Below are 21,180 nucleotides of genomic sequence, written 5' to 3'. Positions count from 1 at the left end.
CAATGAGGTTCATTCGCGTGTTACTCAGCATGTTTGAGCTTCCGCAAGAACCAATGAGGTTCATTCTCGTTTTACGCAGCACGTTTGAGCTTCAACAAGAACCAATGAGGTTCATTCTCGTGTTACTCAGCATGTTTGAGCTTCCGTACAAACCAATGAGGTTCATTCTCGTGTTACGCAGCACATTTGAGCTTCTGCACGAACCAATGAGGTTCATTCTCGTGTTACGCAGCACATTTGAGCTTCCGCACGAACCAATGAGGTTCATTCTTGTGTTACTCAGCATGTTTGAGCTTCCGTACAAACCAATGAGGTTCATTCTCGTGTTACGCAGCACATTTGAGCTTCCGCACGAACCAATGAGGTTCATTCTCGTGTTACGCAGCACATTTGAGCTTCCGCACGAACCAATGAGGTTCATTCTTGTGTTACGCAGCACGTTTGAGCTTCTGCACGAACCAATGAGGTACAATCTAATGTTACACAGCACGTTTGAGCTTCCGCAAGAACCAATGAGGTTCATTCTCGTGTTACGCAGTACGTTTTTCAGCCTCCACAAGAACCAATGAGGTTCATTCTCGAGTGTTACGCAGCACATTTGAGCTTCCGCACGAACCAGTGAGGTTCATTCTCGAGTGTTACGTAGCACGTTTGAGCTTCCGCAAGAACCAATGAGGTTCATTCTCGTTTTACGCAGCACATTTGAGCTTCCGCATGACCCAATGAGGTTCATTCTCGTTTTACGCAGCACGTTTGAGCTTCAACAAGAACCAATGAGGTTCATTCTCGTGTTACTCAGCATGTTTGAGCTTCCGTACAAACCAATGAGGTTCATTCTCGTGTTACGCAGCACATTTGAGCTTCCGCACGAACCAATGAGGTTCATTCTCGTGTTACGCAGCACGTTTGAGCTTCTGCACGAACCAATGAGGTACAATCTAATGTTACACAGCACGTTTGAGCTTCCGCAAGAACCAATGAGGTTCATTCTCGTGTTACGCAGTACGTTTTTCAGCCTCCACAAGAACCAATGAGGTTCATTCTCGAGTGTTACGCAGCACGTTTGAGCTTCCGCAAGAACCAGTGAGGTTCATTCTCGAGTGTTACGTAGCACGTTTGAGCTTCCGCACGAACCAGTGAGGTTCATTCTCGAGTGTTACGTAGCACGTTTGAGCTTCTGCACGAACCAATGAGGTTCCTTCAGGTGTTACGCAGCACATTTGAGCTTCCGCAAGAACCAATGAGGTTCATTCTCGTGTTACGCAGTACGTTTTTCAGCCTCCACAAGAACCAATGAGGTTCATTCTCGAGTGTTACGCAGCACGTTTGAGCTTCCGCAAGAACCAGTGAGGTTCATTCTCGAGTGTTACGTAGCACGTTTGAGCTTCCGCACGAACCAGTGAGGTTCATTCTCGAGTGTTACGTAGCACGTTTGAGCTTCCGCAAGAACCAATGAGGTTCATTCTCGTTTTACGCAGCACATTTGAGCTTCCACATGACCCAATGAGGTTCATTCTCGTTTTACGCAGCACGTTTGAGCTTCAACAAGAACCAATGAGGTTCATTCTCGTGTTACTCAGCATGTTTGAGCTTCCGTACAAACCAATGAGGTTCCTTCAGGTGTTACGCAGCACATTTGAGCTTCCGCACGAACCAAAGAGGTTCATTCTCGAGTGTTACGCAGCACATTTGAGCTTCTGCACGAACCAATGAGGTTCATTCTCGTGTTACGCAGCACGTTTGAGCTTCCGCATGAACCAATGAGGTTCATTCTCGAGTGTTACGCAGCACGTTTGAGCTTCCGCAAGAACCAATGAGGTTCATTCTCGTGTTACGCAGCAAATTTGAGCTTCCACAAGAACGACTGAGGTTCATTCTCGTGTTACGCAGCACGTTTGAGCTTCCACAAGAACCACTGAGGTTCATTCTTGTGTTACGCAGCACGTTTGAGTTTCCGCAAGAACCAATGAGGTTCATTCTCGAGTGTTATGCAGCACATTTGAGCTTCTGCACGAACCAATGAGGTTCATTCTCGTGTTACGCAGCACGTTTGAGCTTCCGCATGAACCAATGAGGTTCATTCTCGAGTGTTATGCAGCACATTTGAGCTTCTGCACGAACCAATGAGGTTCATTCTCGAGTGTTACGCAGCACGTTTGAGCTTCCGCAAGAACCAATGAGGTTCATTCTCGTGTTACGCAGCAAATTTGAGCTTCCACATGAACGACTGAGGTTCATTCTCGTGTTACGCAGCACGTTTGAGCTTCCACAAGAACCACTGAGGTTCATTCTCGTGTTACGCAGCACGTTTGAGTTTCCGCAAGAACCAATGAGGTTCATTCTCATGTTACTCAGCATGTTTGAGCTTCCGCAAGAACCAGTGAGGTTTGTTCTCATGCGTCAAGCATGTTGTGTTGAGCTTCTGTTTATGTTCACTGATCAATGCTTATATATGAATAAAAGAATAAATTAAATCTGTTCATCATATAAAGCGATCTAGTCTCTTCAGAAAATTACTAAACGACTCAATTCATATGGATTAGTTTTACGATCTCTTTATGAACTTTTTAAAGCATCTAAGTGGTAGCTGTGTAGCTGTCAATGGTGGCACAGAAAGCTCTCAAATTTCATCAAAAAAATCTTCATTTGTGTTCCGAAGATGAACCTAAGTCTTACGGGTTTGGAACGACATGATTAATGATGGGATTTTCATCTTTGGGTGAACTATCCCTTTAGGATGAGAATACGTTATATGTGATTTCTCTTACCATCTCTTTGTCTGTCTGTTCTCTCAGAATGTTCTGGACCTTTAGGTATGGAAGGGGGGATCATTTCAAACCAGCAGGTAACAGCTTCCTCCACGCATCGAGCTCTGTTTGGACTGCAGAAGTGGTTTCCGTACTTCGCCCGACTCAACAAGAAGGGCCTCGTCAATGCCTGGAGCGCAGCCGAGGGCGATCGATATCCATGGATTCAGGTAATCCTGCCACATTTTGACTGCATTAAATGAAAATCTAAGCTAACTTAAACAAAAAGACTATTAATTTCTTAATACAGTACACATTTAAGTCTCATCCCATGCTTTTATACTGGTTGTTTTTTTTATAACTGAATATAAATTCATGAGCAAAATATGAGCAATAGTAATAGTGGTGTTTGCCTTAGCTAGATAACAACTAACTTAACTTCAAAACTGCATACCAACCATTCAACACAGTAACTGCTGTGTTCCTTGCTTTCAAGGAAAAGTATAAACACCCCACAGTAATTAGTTTATTCTTGGAGGCAAATTTCATTAGAGATTTTAGGACTTCGAAAGGCATGATTTCATTAGGAGACACACAGAAAGAACAGTGTGGGCGTTCACAGCCACCGTAATGACTTAAGTGGCAACCGCACACTGCCACCAGCTATGCCCACACAACACCAGCGCCTCTGGCCTTGTTCTGCTTGGCGTCCTTCATCTGCCTGACTCCATTTTTGTGCTCTAGAGATTAAAGAAGGCTTTGATGCCAATATGCTTTTAAATAAGACCTCAATTTGTTGCTGAAAAACTATGTTACCTGTGTGTCTAGTCCTCAGATGTCCTCATTGCTGCTTTAGAGTTTGTTTTTGCATCAGGAGCCACATTTTACATTGGACATCAAGTGGTGATACAACCCAGCATGGGTTTTCAAATGACTAGATGGCAAGGACCTCAAATAAAAATGAAATTTTGGCTTTTACATTGTCATTGTACTAAAGCAAAAAGAGATGTTTAAAATAAATCAGTAAATAATTAATAATAATAATACATTTAATTTGTATTAAAGGGGTCCTTGATTATGATTTCACTTTTTTAACTTTAGTTAGTGTGTAATGTTGCTGTTTTTTTGGGGGGGTTTTATTGCAGAGAACAGGAACATACAGAAGAATAAGCATACGGTACATAATATCTGTAATGTTTGATGTTTGCGCATAAACAACATCTGCAAAGTTACGACGCTCAAAGTTCAATGCAAAGGGAGATATTTTTTTGTTTTATAGAAATTGCTTTTTAAAGGACTACAACAAACATCTCATAGGACTACAACAAGCTTCTTCCTGGGTTGGTGACATCACAAACCCCAAAATTTTAAGCTGTATTTTGAGCTGAAACTTCACAGACATTCTGGGGACACCAGAGACTTATATTACATCCTGTAAAAGGTCCCCTTTAATTTCATTAATTGACAGCCACTATCAGAGTTCATTCGTTCAAGGCAGCGGAAAGTTTCAGGCGTTGGTTCCGGAGGCATTTTTTCCATTAATTTCTCCCATAAGTGTTTTTAAAAAGTACTAAACGACTTTGGTGTTGGAAAGAACTACAATCCCATGAAGCATTGTAAATTGAATTTAAATATATGGTAAAAAATAAAACTATTAATTTACAGTTGATGATAATATCTATAGAAACAATACATTTTAAATATGCTGACTTGATTACGTCAATTTGCGGTGTTCCATTGCGAGTGGGTGGTTCTTTCGGTGCAATTTGCTTGTCGTGACTCTCTGATTGGTGGAATTTCTGTACAGCATCATGGGTAATGTAGTTTTTCACCACTAATTCAATTCTTTTAAAAATAAGTTGAAATAATGCAATCAGATGGCTTCCACAAAAATATATTATCAATTAACAACCTCAGAACTCACAACAGGTCCATCTTTAAAGGTTTATACATTTTTGTTATCGTTAAGTTATCGTTTACCTATGGAGAAAAAGAATCCCGTTTTTCCTTCCAGAACCCGAATGTATATAATGTATATTTACAATTTAAAACAAAACATTTACAATTTAAAAAAAAAACATTTACAATTTAATTCAGATTTATTTGCTTTTTACAGTGCAAACTTTCATAGCTAACTTCCACACAGCCCCTCTCCAGATACATGGCCATTATTGTCTCTACCACAGCAATTTCTGATAGGGACAAATTATTACTCCACAGCCCACAAGGCTTCACTCATTCATCTTGTGAGCTGAGGCCATCGATTTTGTGCTGTCCCCTCACAGATAAATCTACAGCAGAGAATGAGGGTGACCGGACTGATAACACAGGGTGCCAAGCGAATCGGAAGCCCTGAGTATGTGAAATCATATAAAGTGGCATACAGCGATGACGGGAAGGCCTGGAGCATGTTTAAAGTCAAGGACACAGATGAGGACATGGTAAGACGGGGCACACCGTTCGTTCCAGATGAGATGAGAGAGCCTGGGGGGATTTTTTTAAATTAAGAAAGTGTCCGCTTAAGAACTTCTCCTGCCAACTCGTCCCTCATTACAGTTTTTATTTTTATCAGTCAGACTCTTCTTATTTTATACATCTGCAACAAATCTGCCTGTGAACTATTTTATCCCTTCAATGTAAGATTTATCTTAATTTAGGCCAGCTATATTTGAATTCTTGTTTTATATGATTTAGCATCATTGTTCGTGATTATTTGACCTGCCAATGTCGAGTATAATAAGCAATGCTTTTGGTGTTTTATAATATTTGTACATATTTGCACGATTTGTGAAGTATTTTTAAACATTTTTGGATTTTTTTATTTTTGCTATTAAAAGTTATGCTATTTTAATGCAGATATTCACAGGAAATACCGATAACAATGCCCCCTCGGCCAACTCCTTCAGCCCACCGATTGAAGCGCAATACATCCGCGTTTACCCACAAGTCTGCAGGAAACACTGCACACTGCGAATGGAGCTCCTGGGCTGTGAGCTCACAGGTCTGTGTTTTGACACTATGGGCGCAGTTTTCGACACAGTCATGAGTCATGAGAATTATGTTCACTCTTGCAATTGTTTTTTCAGGATGCTCAGAGCCCATGGGGATGAAGACCGGACACATCCAGGACTATCAAATAACCTCCTCCAGTGTGTTTCAAACCCTGAACATGGACATGTTCTCCTGGGAACCCTCCAAGGCCAGACTGGACAAACAGGGCAAGGTCAATGCATGGACGTCAGCCCATAACGACCAATCACAGTGGCTGCAGGTGAGACTTTAGACTTTCATGCTGTATATAGTACTATATACAGTGCCCTCCACAAATATTGGCACCCTTAGTAAATATGAGCAAAGGTGGCTGTGAAAAAAAATCTGCATTGTTTATCTTGTTGATCTTTCATTCAAAAAATTCACAAAATTCTAACCTTTCATTGAAGGAAAAGAATTGAAAATGGGGGAAAAAGCTCATTATGAAATAAATGTTTTTCTCCAATACATGTTTGCCACAATTATTGGCATCCCTAGAAATTCTTCTGAGTAAAATATCTCTGTATATTCCCATTCACATTTAAATTTTTTTTAGCACACCAGGGTGACTAGGAGCATGAAATTGTGCAGCCATGACTTCCTATTCCACAGGAGTACAAATATGTGTAAACACAAAGGACAAATCCCCTTAATCATTCATCACAATGAGTAAAACCAAAGAATATAGTTCTGATGTGCAGCAAAAGATCGTTGAGCTTCACAAAATAGAAAATGGGTATAAGAAAAGAGCTAACGCATTGAAAATCCCCATTTCCACCATCAGGGAAATAATTAAGAAGTTTCAATCAACTAAAGATGTTACAAATCTGCCTGGAAGAGGACGTGTGTCTAAATCGTCCTGATGCGCGGTGAGAAGGAAAGTTTGAGTGGCCAAAGACGCTGGAGAATTGCAGAAATTAGTTGAGTCTTGAGTCTCAGAAAGCCTAAAAAAAAAATTACCAAACAGCACCTACATCCCCACAAGTTGTTCGGGAGGGTTTCAAGAAAAATCCTTCTTTGCTCATCCAAAAACAAACTCCAGCATATTCAGTTGTCAGACAAGACTGGAACTTCAAATGGGACCGGCTTCTGTGGTAAGATGAAAATAAAAAAATAGCTTTTTGGCAGCAAACCCACCAGATGGGTTTGGTGCACACAGGGGTAAAAAGTACCCCATGTCCACGGTTAAATATACTGCTGGATCTTTAATGCTGTGAGCCTATTTTTCTGCTGGAGGTCCTGGACATCTTGTTCAGATACATCATGGATTCTATCAAATACTAACAGATAAAAAATCAAAACCTGACCACTTCTGCTAGAAATCCAATAATGGGCAGTGGTTGGATCGTCCATCAGGACAATGATCCAAAACAAACATCAAAACCAACACAAAAATGTGTCACTGAGCACAAAATGAAGCTTCTGCCATGGCCATCCCAGTTCCCTGACCTGAACCCTAAAGAAAATGAGTTGAGTGAGTTGAGTGAACTGAAGAGAAGAAGCACCAACATGGAGCTGGAATCTGAAGGATCTGGAGAGATTCTGTATGGAGGAATGGTCTCTGATCTCTCCTTAGGTGTTCTCCAAACTCATCAGGCATTATAGAAGAAGACTCAGAGCTGTTATCTTGGGAAAAGGACATTGCAATAATTGGGTGCCAATAATTGTGGCCAACATGAACTAGAGAAAAACATTTATTTCATAATGAGCTTTTCCACCCATTTTCAATTCTTTTCCTTCAATGAAAGGTTAGAATTTTGTGAATTTTTTGAGTGAAAGATCAAAAAGATAAACAATGCAGATTTATTTTCACAGCCGCCTTTGCTCATATTTACTAAGGGTGACAATATTTGTGGAGGACACTGTATGTATATACTGCTTTAATTCTTCGTGGCAGAGATTCAACACGCCGCTGGAAACAATCCTCAGAGATTTTGGTCCATATTGACGTAAATCATCACACAGTTGCTTCAGATTTGTCAGCTGCACATCCATGATGTGAATCTCTTGTTCCAGGACACCCCAAAGTTGCAGTATTGGATTGAGATCTGGTGACTTTGAAGCTCATTTGAGTTTAGTGAACTCATTGTCATGTTTAAGAAACCAGTTTGAGATGATCTGAGCTTTGTGACATGGTGTGTTATCCTGATGTAAGTAGATGGTAAACCATGGTCATAAAGGGATTTGGTCAGTAACAATACTCAGGTAGGCTGTGGCGTTTAAAAGATGCTCAGTTGGTACTAAGAGGCACAAAGTGTGCCAAGAAAATATCCTCCACACCATTACACCACCAGCAGCCTGAACCGTTGACAAAGGCAGGATTGATCCAAGCTTTCATGTTGTTTACACCAAATTCTGACCCTACCATCTGAATGCTGCAGCAGAAATCAAGACTCATCAGACCAGGCAACGTTTATCCAATCTTCTATTGTCCATTTTTGTTGAGCCCGTGTGAATTGTAGCCTCAGTTTGCTGTTCTCAGCTGACAGGAGTGGCACTGGTGTGTCTTCTTCTGCTGTAGGCCATCTGCTTCAAGGTTCGACATGTTGTGTCTTCAGAAATGCTCTTCTGCACCTCGTTTGTGCTTATTTGAGTTACTGTTGCCTTTCTATCAGCTTGAACCAGTCTGGTCATTCTCCTCTGATCTCTGGCATCAACAAGGCATTTTCGCCCACAGAACTGATGCTCACTGGACATTTTCTCTTTTTCAATCCATTCTCTGTAAACCCTAGAGATGGTTGTGTGTGAAAATCACAGTAGATCAGCAGCTTCTGAAATACTCCATTACATTTGAACCATTACATGTTCAAAGTCACTTAAATCATCTTTCTTCCCATTCTGATGCTCAGTTTGAACTTCAGCAGATCGTCTTGACCATGTCTACATGCCTAAATGCATTGAGTTGCTGCCATGTGATTGGCTGATTAGATATTTGCATTAAAAAGCAGTTAAATGGGTGTACCTATTAAAGTGGCTGGTAAGTGTACTACTATCTACTGTTCAAAAGTTTGGGGTCAGTAAAAATTATTATTATTATTTATTTTTTTTTAAAGAAATTAATACTTTTATTAAGCAAGGACACATTAAATTGATCAAAAGTGATTTTTTTATTTTATTTTGCTCATTAAGACTAATTATAAGGCTTTTCTGTGTTTTTGCTGTTGTTTTTTTTCCTTTGTTATCATAATTTTTAAACCCATAGTTAAAAACACTATAAATCCTGGTTTATAAAGCCCTATCTGGAATTGTGGGGCCAAAGGTGCTCAAATGTTATTTAGCAACAAGACAGCCAATCATGAACTAAACAGAGTTTACTACATTAAATATTCATAACTTTGTACAGTTTCTGCCTCTGAGGGAGTTGAAAAGTCACACAGTGACAAGCACAAACTGGAGTGATAAACAGCTGGTATTATTTTTAAGACAACCAGAGAATATTTATGTGGTGATTTTAGGTAGGCACTGAATAGGATATTATATTACAAAAGTTATTTCAGCCAATGGGATCATTAGGGATCCAAGTGGGCTGAATTTGACACATGGCGGGTGGTAGGATGTGGCATCAGCCTTGTTCAGTATATGACTTTAGCCAAAATTTTCCATGCCACATAAACAAATTCATCCTCATGCAATCAATATACTACAGGATAATCTTTAATTTCTCCTATAATCCTCCCTGTCCACTCACAGGTCAATTTGAGGTCATCTTCTGCACCACCAGCATCACTAATCTAGCTAAACCGTTATAACTGACTGTAAATCTGAGCTCGGTCTCAGAACTAAGAGCCATGATGGCTTTAAATGGCTGAGTCTGTATCCATTGAACTGAGATTGGGAAATTGGATCCGAGAGAACAGCTAATGTATATATTATATTACACCTGCACGCTTGCAGAGCCGAGCCCAGCCGCTCAAACCCTCCTCTGAGATTGCAGAGCTACTGTGAATGCTGCTCACGTCAGTCCAGGTCAGAAAGCAGAACCTCAGTCCTCATGAAAGAATAATACAGAAGCAGGAGGAGAGAGAGAGAGAGAGAGAGCGAAAGAAACTGACTGCACAGTTGTGCCCCGTTCAGGATGTAGGAAACCCAACAAAACATTCATATAACAGCTGTAGATTTTAATTATATGCCTACATTTCATTGTTTAATATGTATTATCCATAAATATGTTATCATATGAGGTATTTCTAGAAATATTATATGATAATAATAATGATTAAAATAGCAAGTTTAATATTTATTTAAATATTTATTTATTTATTTATCTTAATATAACTGAGTATATATTTCTCTAAACTAATTTCAATACTGTAAAAACAATTAAAATTTTTATTTTAAAATAAAATTAAAAATATAAAAAAGTTTCACCAATGATGTGAAATTATTAAATATAATGAAATGAGTACAAATGTGCTTATTGTAACTTATTTCATTATATTTAATACATTTTAATTTACTCTATATATTAATTATAATATGTAATACATAATAAACAAATAATTATGTCATTATTTTATAGAGCTATTTGAAAATAAAATGGTGCTTTGTCAGAGTTAAATTCTGCTTTGATGGTTGTTAATTAATTAAAGTTCTTTAGCTGAGAAAAAGACATTAGTCTGCAAAATGTATCTTAAAATAAAGAGACTTAAAAATAATTTGAATTATTTTATTAGAATTAATCTTATTATTAGTCTTATTAAAGTTATTTGATCTATTATGATAAAAATATAAATGGTCTAAATCATGTCATTTTTTATGTTTTAAATACATGTGTATTTACATAAACACACCCTGTGGGTGTGGCCAATTTAATCCATTAATTCAAAAACAACAAATTCTGAGTTTTGCCCAACCCTAACCATCCAGAAATGTATATGCCAAATTTAAAGAAGCACACTGTAGTTTGAGGCCTTTGGGCATCATGTCATCTTCAATTTCATGAGGCACGGCTTATTTTAATAAAAGCCAAGTTCATTAATCAGGACTGGCTGTTTTAGCAAAAAAACAAGAAGCTCCAGAGCAGTTAATTACAGCAGCCTTGAAATCCTGTAATACCACTAAAGTAATAGACTTACAGAATCCAGCGGCCTGAAGACGTTCCTGCGGTGTCAGTGGCGCTGATGTACTCCGGTCCTCCGAGGGGAAACTCTGCAGTGCAGACGAGCGCTGTGATTTACTCTGACGTCCATCATCCCGTGAAGGACACTAAATTCAAGCTGTATTAAACAGATAACAGGTTGAGAGAAAGTCCTACCAAAGCAGGTGTGAGATTTGTTTTACCCTCAGACACCTTTCTAGTGATTTGCAGAGGTATGACCTACTTTACAGTGACACTTTTAGACACGAGCAGAGCCGTCTACACTGCAGGCGCCATCAGTTGGATGCCCCGTTTCTATTTTTGCACAGCTACTCCTGCAATTTTACTATTCCCTTTTCATCATTTTATTTCATTGTTGCTGAAATCTGTCTTTGAGCTCAATACACCATAACTACACCATTTTCTCCCCCCTTCAAAATGAGCTGTGTATGCTGATGAAAAAAATAACGTTTCCTGCAACCAACATACAAATCGTAAATATTTCATTGTATTATAACAGATGTTTTAGAAGGTTTTTTTTGTTGTTTATTGAGTGTAAAATGTGCTGTCTTAAGTGATATATGTGGGCTGCTGTTTTCTTCACAGAAACGTCTGTAGAAACTCTCTCTCTCATTATCACCAGGTGGATTTGCTGATTACAACCAAAATCACAGGAATTATCACCCAAGGAGCCAAAGATTTCGGGCATGTGCAGTTTGTTGGTTCCTTTAAATTGGCGTTCAGTAACGATGGAGAGAAATGGCTCGTATATCAGGATGAGAAACAACAGAAGGATAAGGTAGGACACTTGCTGTGTTCAATGGAGTATGTGAACGAACCGGTATGTTTCATTTTTGATATTTGATGCTATTCGAAGGAGATACCATACTTTATTATTTATTTACCTTCTTTACCTTATGATATTTTAATATCTTTCACAAAAATCATTCAGGTGATTGTAAGGAATAGATGGAGCCTCTCACACAAACTCAGTGAAGGACATGACATTGGCATTAGCTGCGAGAAATGTTGAACCTCTCAGCGTTTTTATGACAATCTCCCACCTCCAGCTGAAGAATCACCTCCACGTTTCCAGTCCGGAGCGGCAGCAGCTGACAAGACAAAAGCTTTTGTCAGACACAAAACTCCAGCAGAAGTCCTTCTATGAAGAAGAGAGACAGTTATTTCTATTTAACAATCATTATACAAATACAACTTGACTGATTTCAGTGTTGCTATGTGGTTGCTAAGGTGTTCCAGGTGCTTCTGAGTGCATTGATTGATTATTTGTTATTTTAAAATAAAATATTATAAAAATGAGTAAATATTAATATTTTTCAGATTTTGACAATATTATTTTTAACAGCCACTGTAGCCAGGTAGAGTGTTTAATATAAGAACTAAAATCCAGTGAAATTCTAGAAATAATCATAGCATATTTTCCATCATTTTTAATTAAATAAACACAAAAAGAATTTTATACATAAGAATACATAAGCATGCTACCATTCAAAAGTATGAGGTCATTAAGATAAAAAATAATAACACTTTTTTTTTCAGTAAGGATGCATTAAAGTGACAGTAAGGATATTTATAATTTCACAAAAGATTTCTATTAAAAAATAAATGCTGTTCTTCGGAACATTCTATTTATCAATGAATTCTGACAAAAATGTTTTCAACATTGATAATAAGAAGAAATGTAATGTTTTGAGCATCAAATCATCATAATAGAATGATTTCTGAAGGATCATGTGACACTAAAGACTGGAGTAATGATACGGAAAATTCAGATTTGCATCAAAGGAATAAATTACATTTTAAAATATATTCAAATATAAAACAGGTATTTTAAATTGATAAATATTTTACAATATTTCTGTTTTTACTGTATTTTTGATCAAATAAATGCAGCCTTGGTGAGTATAAGAGACTTTTAAAAACTTGTATTAAAAAATATTGCTGACTCTAAACCTTTGAATGGTAGTGTAGGTAAATATTATTTATTACTAAAACATTTTAATAAATGAAAAAAATAGTTTGTTGTTCCATAGAATTAAAGTGATAGTTCACGCAAAAATGAAAATTATCCCATGATTTACTCACCCTCAAGCCATCCTAGGTGTATATGACTATCTTCTTTCAGATGAACATAAGCTAGTTTTTGTTTTGTTTTTTGGCTTCAAAATGTAAATCATGGGAAAATATTCGGTTTTTGGCTCAACTATCCCTTAAGTCATACAGGTTTACTCATGAGGGTGAATAATGATATAATTTAAGTAAACATTCCCTTTTTTCACTTTTTTTTTCAGTCTCAAGATGTGATGTGTTATCTTTTCTCCTCAAAACCCTCTTCCTTCCTTCTGAACATACAGAGACAGTGGTTTTTGTCCTCTAAATACACACACACACACACACACAGTAAAGTCATGAGTGTCATGGTTGGGGGTTGTTAGTGGTGTTGGGTGGGTAATCTATTCTGACAGTGTGCTGATAAGAGACGGTCTACTGGAATAGATTCTCTCAGAGGACTAATCTATGAACGACGTCCTTTAACGAGTGCTATTAAAAGAGCGCAGGTTAAGGGTGTATGAAAGCCAAACATTTGCTTTATATGGCCTATTTCGCAGCCACATTATTGTGCACTTTTACATGACATCAGAATGTGGTGCTTTCACCTGATTCAGCATTTTTAATAATGCATTGTCCTTCTGTGTCATTGGCAGATCTTCCAAGGAAACTTTGACAATGAAACGCACAGAAAGAACGTGATAGATCCGCCGATCTACGCCCGATTCGTCCGGATTCTTCCGTGGTCGTGGTACGGACGCATCACTATGAGGGCGGAGCTTCTGGGCTGTCCGGAGGAACAGTGAAAGTTTGCCACGTTTATGACGGACTGTGTAAAAACAACTTTAAACATTTCTAATGGTGATCTTTCAAGGATGCTGTTGAGACTTGGCTGGTCTGATTAGAAAATGAAAGATCTTTTGATTACAGTCGATTATGATTGTGATGACTTTGAATGGATTTTTTTTTTTTTTTCTGAAAATATCACAATGCTTTTTAAATGTTACTGTCACTGTACAAATGACTACTTTTATTTGAGAGTATAAACAGCTGAAGTAGGTCAATTGAATCCACTCAGGTCAAAGGTCACCTGCTAGAATAGTACTTTGAGTTTAGGGGGTACTGAGAACTGTTAACATTCTTACAAATTTATGTATATTAACTACTAAATGGTGTTCATTTGTAATTTATTAATATTCAATCAAAACAAAATCAAAGAATGAATAGTAGGGGAGAGTGGGGTAAACTGTGCCACTTATCAAGATGGTGAATTGGTGAATCATGGTGAATTTTTCCGGTTGAAATCTATGGAAGCTTATTTAAATAAAAAATGTAAATGTGACTTTTTAACTCACAATTTAGACTTTTTTTCTCAGAATTCTGAGAAAAAACCTGAATTGTGAGATATAAATACATTAAGAAATTAATATAAATATTAATATACTTCTTTCTTGCAATTGCGATTTCATATCTTGCTCATATCTTGCACTATTGACAATAGACAATGGAACTTTCTGCTGAAATTTAACTAATGTGACATCATATTTCAGAAGAAAGTGTCTATAATAGCCACAGTGGTTTAGTGACACAACTTGCCCCATGTTAGGGGTAACCTGTGACATATCATGGCGTACACTGAATAATTAGGAAAAATGTAAATATATTTACTTTTCCAATACATATGAATATAAATGAAAAATAACAATTTACTAATGCATAATCCCATTCTTAATACTGTATGTTGCTGCACATAATTTGCATTTTCATAACCCAGCCAAAAAAAAGGTTTAAATATTCAAAATATTTTACTGCTTAAAATAAAATAAAGGGGTGACACATCTTACCCCACTCTCCCTACATACAGCTACAGGTAGAATTATTTCAGAACAATATAGTGTTCAGTATTTCATATATATTCAAAGTCAAATATCCATGAAATCTAAATTAAATTAGTACCTACATGGGGGGAAAACAATTTGTACCGTCGAATATCACGTTTCACTCAGAAATATGTAACAATATATAAGTGAAATGGGTTGCAGGCTGCGTTTCATGTCGACTAGCAAGCATACAATTTTTTCCTTTATTTCTTTCTTTTGTAGTGTTTTTGAAAATGTGTAAATATAATACAGTATACAGCCAGAGCAGTTTGGTATATGTAGATCTATACTAGCTTTCTATTTCTTCATAGCAGTATTCACTGGACAGTTACTGAACTGATTATAATGTAATATAGTATTACTGAACTGGTCATTTTAAAAAATAAAATTCAAACTGTGAGACTGTTCCTGCACAGCTACAGTTCTATATCCAATGCGTCTGAATATGCATAAGGACATTTAGTTGCAGGTCTGTTCCGATTTCGCTGATGTTTTCACTTTGCATACTTCAGTAACCACAACAAGCACACGGCCTGACCTTGAACACACAATTACTTTCATAAAATACAGTATGCAGAGGAAAGCTATTGGGTGACGATTGTAGATTGGTTTGATGTACATTCTGTAAAACACATCAGACTTTGTATGTTGACATATTTCAATTCTGCAGCTTAAGATGTCCAAACTGCTCATAGGAACCTTACAGATGGTCTACTGCTGATCCAAAGTGGTCTGGCAGGTTGACATCAGGTCCACCTGCTTCTAGGCCACCCAACTCACCAATCTAAACCAGCTTGGACCAATTAGAAACCATGTTAACCAGCTACCACCTGTTTTAGCTGGATCTAGAAATAAGAATATTTGGATTATGTTGACATGATAACCTTAGTAACACACACGCACGCACGCACACACATTGTTTCATGGGGACTTTCCATAGACATAATGATTTTTATACTGTACAAACTGTATATTCTATCCCTTATTCCTAAACCTACCCATCACAGAAAACTTTCTGCATTTTTAAATTTTCAATAAACATCATTTAGTGTGATTTATAAGCTATTTTTCTTATGCCGAACAAAAAATGTACCCACAAGGACAAGGATTTCGGATATTGCCATCTTTTTGGGTGTAACAGGTCCCGCACGACCCGCTCCAAGAGGAACATGAACCAGCGTCTCCGGCATGGGAGGCGGGCACGCTAACAAAGATGCTAAAGACCGCAATAGCGCCATCACTAGAGCACGTCTTGAGGCCAGGGGAGTGAAGTTCACACGCACATCTCTTACTAGCATGCTTCCGTTACAGTCACCCCCCAAACCTCACTCCCATCTGGGTCACGGCACCAAATGTAACCGGTCCTACTCAACCCGCTCCGAGCGGGATTCGAACCAGCTTCTTCAGCATGGTAGGTGCGTGTGCTAACAAGGACGCTCTAGTGTCAGTCAGGGGGAGTGAGGTTTATATGCACAGCTCTTACTGGCCTACGTTACACTCACCCTGCTAAACCTCATTCCTATCCGGGTCACGGCACCAAATGCAACCGGTCCTACTCAACCCACTTCGAGTGGGATTCAAACTGGTGTCTCCGGTATGAGAGGCCGGCGCTCTAACAAGGACACCAAGACCACAGCCTCTAGTGTCAGTCACTAGTGCGCCTCTTGAGACCAGGGGAGTGAGGTTTACATGTGCAGCTCTTACTAGCTTGCTTCAGTTACACTGGGACATTTTGTCCCCATAATGTAGGGTTTATCAGGACAGCACACACTCACACACACCTCAGTCATCTGAAAATCAAAGTGCGAATGTGCAAAGATGCAAATTGACTTTAAGCATTTTAAAAAGCTGAAAAGGAAGAAAAAGTGTCAGACGTTAACACTTGAAGATGACACGGGTTCATTCACCTGCAAACATAATCAGAACTGGCAGATGTGATCAATATAGACTTTGATGTCATTTACACGAGTGACGCAACATTGCAAAGTTAAAACACACAAATGAGCAATGTGATCATACAGAATGTGAGGTGATTTCAGTTCTCAGATGTATGGACAGAGGTTGACGTGAATTCAGGGGTTTCTGAAGCAATTAAATGCACCGTTATCTCACAGGCTCTTCCTCTGAGCTGAAGCACATGAAAAATGCATGAAAATCTTCTTCTGCCTCTCCTGATAATGTCAGCACTAAGAAAACACACTGCGGCTCTCTGAGATACATTCAGAAAGCTCACAACACCTGATGCTTTGCTAAACCACCTCATCTGAGACTCTATGACTTTAAATACACTGAGATCATTTTCAACTAGGCTACTTAATTTATAGCTACTTTATAGATCACGTATTGTGATAGTTTCTTGCAAAAATGGCTGTATAAGGTTACAATAACAATAAGGTTTTATTAATGAACATTAACAAATATTAAAAAATGCTGTAAAAAAAATGTTGCTCATTGTTAGTTCATGTTAGCTGCATTAACTAATGCAGTGTTTCCCAACCCTGTTCCTGGAGGCACACTAACAGTACACATTTTCCAACTCTTCCTAATCAAACACACCTGATTCTCATCAGTTCGTTAGTAGAAACTCCAAGACCAGAAATATATGGTTCAGATAAGGGAGACATTCAAAATGTGTACTGTTGGTGTGCAGGGTTGGGAAACACCGAACTAATGTTCACATAATGAGACCTTATTGTAAAGTGTTACCGTGAGTCATTTAGAGTCTATAATTATGAGCGGTGTTATTATTGTTAACTAAAACTAAAACTATTAAAAATTGCTAATTGAAAAAAAAGCTGAAATAAAACTTAAGCTTAAAAAACTTAAACATTTTAAATTAAAAGGTTGCCTTAGCAACTAACCAGAATAAGTACTAAAATAAAAATACTGTATATTAAAGCTAAAAATAAAAATAAAATGAAAAACTAATGAAAATGACAAAATCACATGAGAAAATTACTAAAACTTAAAGGGTTAGTTCACCCAAAAATGAAAATTCTTTCATTAATTACTCAACCTCGTCATTCCAAACCCGTAAGACTTTCATTTATCTTTGGAACACAAACAAATTAAGATATTTTTTAATGATGTCCCTCCACTGACAGCTACGCAATTGACACTTTCAAGCCCCATAAAAGTAGTAAAGACATCATTAAAGTAATCCATGCGACTCCAGTGGTTTAACCACAATTTTATGTGCTTTGTTTGTGCAAAAAAACATAAAAAAAAACATAATTTACCACTTTATTTACAAAATATTAATCACCAACACACTTCATAAAATTAAGATTTAACCACTGGAGTCACATGGATTATTTTAAAGCTGCAGTCCGTAACTTTTTTGGTTAAAAATGATCCAAAATAAATTTTTGATAAAGTACATAACCAGCCAGTGCTCAAAACTATCTCCTTATCTTAGCTCGATTCACAACGGTAAGCTTGTAATAATGTTTTATATTAAGAGCGACATGGTGGATTTCGTCTGTGCATCATTACATCACGTCCATAAACAGAAAGGAAGGAGTCCCGTCCAGGCTAGTCAGTTTTATCATGTGAGGATGCTGCTTGTAGTGGAGCATTTATAGCCTTTTCTCACAGCAGCTGGAATAATTAAACTTATCATTTTGATGGCGGATTGTAATCCAGAAAGGTCCAAATGACAATCATCAGTGACAACTGGAGATTCACCCGTAGTCAAAAAGCAAAAGACTGCGCTGACGAGCTGTGCCGAGGCACAACACACGTACAGATAACTATTCCGCATATGACTGCAATTGCAGGTTTCAAACAAGAGATGGCGACAAAGAGGAAAAATCACGGGCTGCAGCTTTAATGATGTCTTTACTACCTTTCTGGGGCTTGAAAATGGTAGTTTCACAAATTCATATTTTTGTAGTTTACATGGAGACAATAACAGTATCATTTTTAAAAACTTGCACTTTTAAAATGACGGCCAAAACTAATTAGTTGAAAACGGTGTTGTGTAAGAGTGGCGAGTGGATTTTGATGATATTTTGTTAATGAAAAAAAAAAAAAAAAATCACAAAAGAAATCACTTCATAATGGCATTTACTACTCCCTGAGATCAAATAATCTCATGTCTCTAGAATTTCAGAAGAGATCTCTTTACTTTATACTTTATTTGTCCCTGTTAAGGGAAAATTGTTTTGGGCAATAGAGGTGAAGCTGTACACCCACATCAATAATATAATCACACAGTCATGTCCTTTGAATTAGAGTTCAACAGCCTTGTAGCCAAAGGAACAGAAGTATTTCCATAGCGGTTTAATTTCCATAGCATCTCAACAGCGTCTCACACTGTGCTCAGATTTGCCAAAATGCCAGAGTCTGAAATCAAATGTCAGATCTTAATATGAACATTTCTCATTAATATTTTCCAAGACCAAATGATATGAGCTGCTATTATGATCTATTTGATAAAATTTTTCCCAGTGTCTGAGAAAATCATGCGCAAATCCTGACTGGTGGAGGACCGAGTTTAAATTTTAGCCTGTAAATCATGTCGAAAGAGGCCAGTTCCTCAGAGACAAGGCCTCACTAACATCTCCATCACTGTCTGAGCCACATAAGCTGATCCACAGCAGCTCTATAAATAATTTAGCAAACAAGATAAAGACCCGTGCATCATAAGAATGATAAAGCAAATTAATTTTGTTAAAGTACTGAAGTTAAAGTGAAGTTATATGCACAAATGTGCTGATATAGCTTTTAAAATGAATATGTAGTTGTACAACAAGGAGCAAGGAGTTTTACTTTTGATATTTATTGTACTACACTCTTCTGTCAAAATTTCTGGGCATTTTTTACTACTTGGGCATTTTAATTTATTAGGTAAACTGATAGTTCAGTCACTTGCACTACTAGAATAATGACAGCAGGATCAAATAAAGTGCATTAATGTCGCCCTCTAGTGGTAATAGATGCCAATGGCAACAAAGAACACAACTGCCATCTAGTGGTAGTTTCAGGATTAGCACTGTTTACAGCATCATTAACTTTTCTTCATATTAGAAAACAAAATGGCATGTTATATAAAAAATATTAAAAAGCTGGCTAAGTCTAGTGTTTGAACAAATTAACTGCCAAACCGAGTTGAATCTCCTTACTGCACACAGTCATAGAGACGCAGGAAACAGTCATCTCTCTGTTAGTACAGATAGCCTTGGCTTCATTCATTCAGCTGTCAATCAGACAGCAAACACCAGGCACCAACACTGGAGACAGGATGTGATGGACATTCATCTTGTCAACAGGAAGTACAGACAGAGGCTTCTGTGAAAACAAAGAGCCCCTTTGGTCTCTCCACCCACTGCAAGTCAAGAAAAGGGCACTTCAAATGGCCCGCCTGACAATATCAGCACACAATAGATTCAGTGTGACATGTATTAGTTTAAAGATAAACAACCGATAAAGAACAGACCAAAAGCGATAAAAAGAGGAAATGCGTGGTCTCAGTTCCTAAACTTCCTAACGAATGAAACATAAAAGATAAGTTTCAATGACAAACTCAGAGAAGACTCCCAATGGTTTTCAAGCTGAACTTATGCTAAACTATTTCTAATAGACCTTATGCGCGTGCAGCCATTTTGTGTTTCAACTTCCGTTTTTGCGGTCCCAGGTGAAAAAAAAAGTAGGCTACATTTCTATAATATACTTAAAGTGCTCTATTTTCGTGCACTAATTTTGTACTTAATATACTAAAAATTCTTCTTTAGTACTTCTTAAGATCATCTTAAGAAGTGTACTCAACTGTGCTATTTTGAGAAATATGAACTAAAATGTGCTTTTAATATACTATCTGTATTTAAAAAATATATTTAGCTACCACTTGTAGTACACTATGGGTTCAAATATACTATAAGTGGTATCTAAATACATTTTTTAAATACAGAGATAGTATATTAAAGCACATTTTAGTTCATATTTCATGCTGTCTCAAAATAGCACAGTACACTTTCTTAAAGGGTTAGTTCACCCAAAAATGAAAATAATGTCATTTATTACTCACCTTCATGCCGTTGCACACCCGTAAGACCTTCGTTAATCTTCGGAACACAAATTAAGATATTTTAGTTGAAATCCGATGGCTTCGTGAGGCCTCCATAGGGAGCAATGACACTTCCTCTCTCAAGACCCATAAAGGTACTAAAAACGTATTTAAATCGGTTCATGTGAGTACAGTGGTTCAATATTAATATTATAAAGCGACAAGAGTATTTTTGGTGCGCCAAAAAAACCAAAATAACGACTTATTTAGTGATGGCCGATTTCAAAACAATGCTTCAGGAAGATTCGGAGCATAATGAATCAGTGAATCAAATCTGCTGTTCGGAGCGCCAAAGTCACGTGATTTCAG

At 37.6% G+C, this 21,180-nt stretch overlaps 1 protein-coding gene across 5 annotated transcripts in view; it reads left to right on the top strand.

Moving 5' to 3' along the window:
- edil3b (EGF-like repeats and discoidin I-like domains 3b) overlaps nucleotides 1-14,541 on the top strand; it is a 32,098-nt gene extending 17,557 nt beyond the window's left edge. For 4 of the 5 annotated variants that reach the window (XM_048181102.1, XM_048181103.1, XM_048181101.1 and 1 more), the window contains 6 exons: nucleotides 2,796-2,977; nucleotides 5,033-5,188; nucleotides 5,604-5,748; nucleotides 5,834-6,018; nucleotides 11,498-11,653; nucleotides 13,581-14,541. In XM_048181102.1, coding sequence (XP_048037059.1) covers nucleotides 2,796-2,977; nucleotides 5,033-5,188; nucleotides 5,604-5,748; nucleotides 5,834-6,018; nucleotides 11,498-11,653; nucleotides 13,581-13,730 — 974 coding nt within the window. In that variant the 3' untranslated portion in view covers nucleotides 13,731-14,541. Of the gene's footprint in view, nucleotides 1-2,795; nucleotides 2,978-5,032; nucleotides 5,189-5,603; nucleotides 5,749-5,833; nucleotides 6,019-11,497; nucleotides 11,654-11,806; nucleotides 11,944-13,580 lie in introns of those variants that run through there. The other variant, XM_048181100.1, reaches the window with a different exon arrangement.
- Nucleotides 14,542-21,180: the final 6,639 nt, after the last annotated feature.

This window comes from Megalobrama amblycephala, linkage group LG2 (genome assembly GCF_018812025.1).
Source record: "Megalobrama amblycephala isolate DHTTF-2021 linkage group LG2, ASM1881202v1, whole genome shotgun sequence".
Taxonomy (NCBI): domain Eukaryota; kingdom Metazoa; phylum Chordata; class Actinopteri; order Cypriniformes; family Xenocyprididae; genus Megalobrama; species Megalobrama amblycephala.
Note: the sequence above shows the minus strand (reverse complement) of the source record. Positions and strands in the feature narration are given on the sequence as shown.